Here is a 5000-nt window from a genome sequence, read left to right as displayed (position 1 = left end):
CTTCTCTAGAAAAAGAACAGAGGACGGAGAATAGGAAGCAGATGGAGAGGAGAGAAGGATACAAGAATGTTCTGAACCACTGGAAAACCTTCTTTGGCCTGCCCTGGACGAGAGACTCCTCCAAATCCCCAACCGGATCCCCAACCAGATCCCCAACTAGATCCCCAACTGGATCCCCAACTGGATCTTCAACTGGATCTTCAATTAGATCACCAACTGGATCCCCAACCAGATCCCCAACCGGATCCTCAACTGGATCCTCAACCGGATCACCAACCAGATCCCCCAGAAACTCTGAGCTAGGCACTGGTAATACCTTATACTGAAGTCACAGTGCAGCGTTGTGGTGTTGTATAAACCCTTTCTCAATGAAATTCTATCTAAAAATATCAAATGTGTTTTGTTTGAGGAGCAAAATAAAAACTCAACCCTAAAACTTCTTTCCATCATCTTCCAGGCCAGTTTTCTTTAACTGGACCACAGGAAGAAATATTTGTGTTTAATGGTTTTTGACAGCATTGCTGATGTCACATGACGGTAGCCAAAGCGTGTCAGCAAGGTCCTCTGATTTTACTGACTGACGCTGAAATGGCAGCAGTCGGAGCTGCTAAAACACATCACACCCTCCATGACAGACTAGTGCCACTCAGAAGATTGTTTGATCATCTGTTAGCGAGTAAGTGCTATCACAGTACTGGTGTTACCTCCCAGTCTGACTGTATTTCCAGGTGCTACGACTCAGGAACTGTCTGGTCTGGAAGTACTTGCCCATGTAGAGAAATTGGCCATCAAACTACTGAAGACCGAAGACGTGGCTGTTGTCATGGAGATTTGTAGACAGGTAATAGACACACTGGAATCCAGGAAAGCGAGTGGCGCACCTACAATGGATGTCTGACACTCACTGACCAATCAGGCCATGGCCCCTTGTCTTTATTCACTTATGGTCTGTGTGTTTACAGTACACCGTGGAGCAGGAGCTGAAGACTCTAGTGCCCCCCCTGCTGGCCATGCTGGACAGGCCAGAGAAGCTTCTGCTCCTGAGGGAGATCAGGTGGGAAAAACTGTAGAGGAAGTGAAGCAACATGTAGCAAACGTGGCTCCCTTTAAATGTCACAAAGACAGCTAAAGAAATCTAGTTCACCTCTAAAAATAAGAAAGACAAGAAGAGGTCATGCGGAGAGGTCATGTGGAGAGGTCATGTGGAGGTTTTTTATACAGCAGGACTTACAGCAAAATCTTTCCCCCCCAGAATGCTTGTTTCTAAGGATGACGTCCAGCAGTTTAACAATATGCTGTCATCCTTTGAGGACGAGGCCTGTGACATACTGAAGAGATGTTCTTGTAAGTTCGACGTCCAGGTAGAGGATGCCAGCACAAGGCTGAAGTAGTGATTAGTTTGTCTCTGTGTCTCTGCTGCAAGTGGGTCTTCTCCTCAACAGCCATGGCACCCCCCCCTCAGGACAGCACGTCACATCTATACCTGGTCAGGCCACACTGTCTCACACCCTGTTCACACCTGCCGTTAGCATGCCTTAACATCCGCTCTTAAGTGGCCAGCGCTACGTTCAAGTGTGAATGGGGAAATCCCTCAGAACGCTTTCCGAGGTCTTCTGCGAAGCATAAAGCCACATTACTTCTGTAGTGTGAATGGTAATGCATGCTCAACAGTAGCGAAGTACTACGAATATCAACCGCAAACATGTCAGTAACGAAGTACTGTGAATATCAACCGCATCGTTAACCATAGCAAAGTACTGCGAATATCATATGACCACTGGTGGCCACTCCAGACGCATTCAAAATGGCAGGTGCAAACAGCTGTGTTTGGACAGTCCACTGTGGTTGGATCACCAGGCGCATGTTAATTCCAGGTGTGGCCAGGGTGTTATATCACACATGGTCTTGGTTTGGGATTATGGTTAGATTTATTTAGTAAAATTATAACATGGGTTGACCATAATTTGTTAAAGCCTGTGATGTGTGTGTTGTTTGTTTCAGACCAGCCTGGTGAGTATCGGCAGAATCACTTGCTGGAGGAAATTGAGCACCTTTGCATGACTCAGCAACCTGATGAGGTTCAAGAACCCTCCAGAGCACTCTCTCCTCTTCTGGACGTCACCATAGTCGGCTGTCCTCATACAGAGTCCCTTGGACCTACCAGAGCAGCTCCCAACATCCCCAACTGGCTACTAACTGAGAAGACTTGTTCCAAAATTCCCCCTGCCGCAGACCGTGACATGCTCTGGTCTGATGAGGACTCCTCACACAGAGAAAGCCCAACTAACACAAAAGAGACGGAAAAAGAGGACACAGTTTTTACCGTAGTGGACAACCCTCGTCCTAAGAGACCTCTGCTGTCTCAGATATTTGGTACACTCAAGAGATCACAGAGCACCAGAGTGCCCCCTACAGAACCCAGCGGACAACATCGAGCACAAGAGCATGTGCGCTCAGGTTCTGTGAGTGGTCACCATAGTGATCAATCTGTCCAGGAGTGTGGACTCAAAACTGTCCAGGATTGTGAACTCAAAACTGTCCAGGATTGTGAACTCAAAACTGTCCAGGAGTGTGAACTCAAAACTGTCCAGGAGTGTGAACTCAAAACTGATCAGGAGTGTGAACTCAAAACTGACCAGGAGTGTGAATTCAAAACTGTCCAGGAGTGTGAACTCAAAACTGACCAGGAGTATGGACTCAAAACTGTCCAGGAGTGTGAACTCAAAACTGTCACTCTCAGGAAAAACAAGCAGTCATTCAGTCCATTCAGTATATAGTGTGTAGTATATAAATAGGTATATAGTATATAGTGTGTAGTATATAAATAGGTATATAGTATATAGTGTGTAGTATATAAATAGGTATATAGAACATAGTGTGTAGTATATGAATAGGTAAATGGTAAATAGTGTGTAGTATATAAATAGGCATATAGTATATAGTGTGTAGAATATAAATAGGTATATAGTGTGTAGTATATAAATAGGTATATAGAACATAGTGTGTAGTATATAAATAGGTATATGGTATATAGTGTGTAGTATATAAATAGGTATATAGTATATAGTGTGTAGTATATAAATAGGCATATAGTATATAGTGTGTAGTATATAAATAGGTATATAGTATATAGTGTGTAGTATATAAATAGGTATATAGAACATAATGTGTAGTATATAAATAGGTATATGGTATATAGTGTGTAGTATATAAATAGGTATGTAGTATATAAATAGGTATATAGTATATAGTGTGTAGTATATAAATAGGTATATAGTATGTAAAGTGTTCTACAAGTATTAGAGTACTGTGTAAAAGTACTCTAGGAATTATAAATGTTTATCTGGGCATTAAATGTTCATTTGTATATAAACTATAATATAATGCATAGTTAAACACTACTAGAATACAAAATGAATGCAAATTAACATTAAAATGCTAAAAAATATATTTTTTTTAAATCCACAAGATTTTTCGTGTCTTTAACATGGTCAGGGATCAGTGTTTCTGGGGGCCTGGGGTCCAAGGTCCAGCATGTGGTGAAGATAGAGAAGACAGTTCCAGGAGGGGCAGTATCTTCTAAAGAACACTGAAGGTGAAATCAGCTAGTGCTGTAGGAACTCCTGTGAGAATGAACTAATCAGTGGGTTTTAGCTATGATTTTTATGAGGGTGTTTGTGGGTGTTTGTAGGTGTGTTTGTGGATGTGTTTGTGGGTGTGTTTCGATGTGTTTGTAGGTGTGTTTTGTATGTATTTGTGGGTGTGTTTGTGAGTGTGTTTGGATGTGTTTGTGGGTGTGTTTGTGGGTGTTTGTAGGTGTGTTCGTTGGTGTGTTTGCAGGTGTGTTTGGATGTGTTTGTAGGTGTTTGTATGTGTTTGTGAGTGTGTTTGTGGGTGTGTTTGGATGTGTTTGTAGGTGTGTTTCTGAGTGTGTTTGTAGGTGTGTTTGGATGTGTTTGTGGGTGTGTTTGTAGGTGTGTTTGGATGTGTTTGTGGATGTGTTTGTAGTGTGTTTGTGGATGTGTTTGTGAGTGTTTGTGGCTGTGTTTAGCTCTTCGTCTGGACCAGAACTGTGAAGACAGAACAGGAAGGTGAAGTAGTTTAGAAGAAGTCCAGCTATTATCTAAATCTCTCTTTTTAGCTGGTCCTTCTCTCTCATAAGCTGGGTTTGAGCTGGTATCAGCAGATGGGGTTTCCCTGCAACACATCACCCATCAGGATGCTATGGAGGTCATTCGCCAAGTGTTTAACAGCAGAAACACAGACCCCATGGAGCTAGCAGTAAAGGGTCCTCCCCACTTCTGAGAGACAATCCAGAGAATTCTGTTCAGGAAAATCTACAGACAGCTCATACAGTGGACCCCAGTGATGAGGTGTGTCCCAACTCTAGCATCACAGTACCACATGCACTCAGTGGTGTAAGGAGCTTTAACTTTTCTCACATTCCATATTATCACCTCTGTATCTGCACTTTGTATAAAGTTTTGCTGTTTGTTGTTTCTGTTTAACAATTCCAATAAATCAGTAATAAAAATGACAAAAAAAAATTTAAAGGTTGATCGGTGTTTCTCTTAATGATTTCACCTTATATGTGCAAATTTAATACTTAAAACATAATTTATACATGCAATATTTGGTCAAACTATTTGATATATTTTCTTACTCTGCACCTATAAGGTATTTGTAATTAACAAATGTTTCTAATATTGTGGCTGGTAAGTTCATTTTTATGAAAAAAACCCTATTATTTAAATGATTTATTTTGCGTTGATATACTGTTTTTCTACACTGAGAATATGTCATAGTGGGGCATATTTCATAACCACTGCCCCTGGAAACAACTTCCTGTATTAGTGAAAGTGACACATTTATTATTGTTGTTGTTATTATTATTATTATTATTATTATTATTATTATTTTATTATCCAACCAGGCTCGCATTTGATATTGAGAACCAATCAGATTTATTGTCAGGAGGAAAACCATTTTTGACTAATAAT

At 41.0% G+C, this 5000-nt stretch overlaps 1 protein-coding gene across 1 annotated transcript in view; it reads left to right on the top strand.

Annotated features, from left to right (window-relative positions):
- The window catches only part of pdzd7b (PDZ domain containing 7b), a 7385-nt gene extending 4608 nt beyond the window's left edge, over positions 1–2777 (top strand). The window contains exons 8-12 of the mRNA XM_035533202.1: positions 16–309; positions 729–841; positions 963–1054; positions 1253–1344; positions 2002–2777. Of these exons, the coding sequence (XP_035389095.1) occupies positions 16–309; positions 729–841; positions 963–1054; positions 1253–1344; positions 2002–2777 (1367 nt within the window). The remainder of the gene's footprint in view (positions 1–15; positions 310–728; positions 842–962; positions 1055–1252; positions 1345–2001) is intronic.
- Positions 2778–5000: the final 2223 nt, after the last annotated feature.

The sequence above is a fragment of the Electrophorus electricus genome, chromosome 14 (genome assembly GCF_013358815.1).
Source record: "Electrophorus electricus isolate fEleEle1 chromosome 14, fEleEle1.pri, whole genome shotgun sequence".
NCBI lineage: Eukaryota > Metazoa > Chordata > Actinopteri > Gymnotiformes > Gymnotidae > Electrophorus > Electrophorus electricus.
Note: the sequence above shows the minus strand (reverse complement) of the source record. Positions and strands in the feature narration are given on the sequence as shown.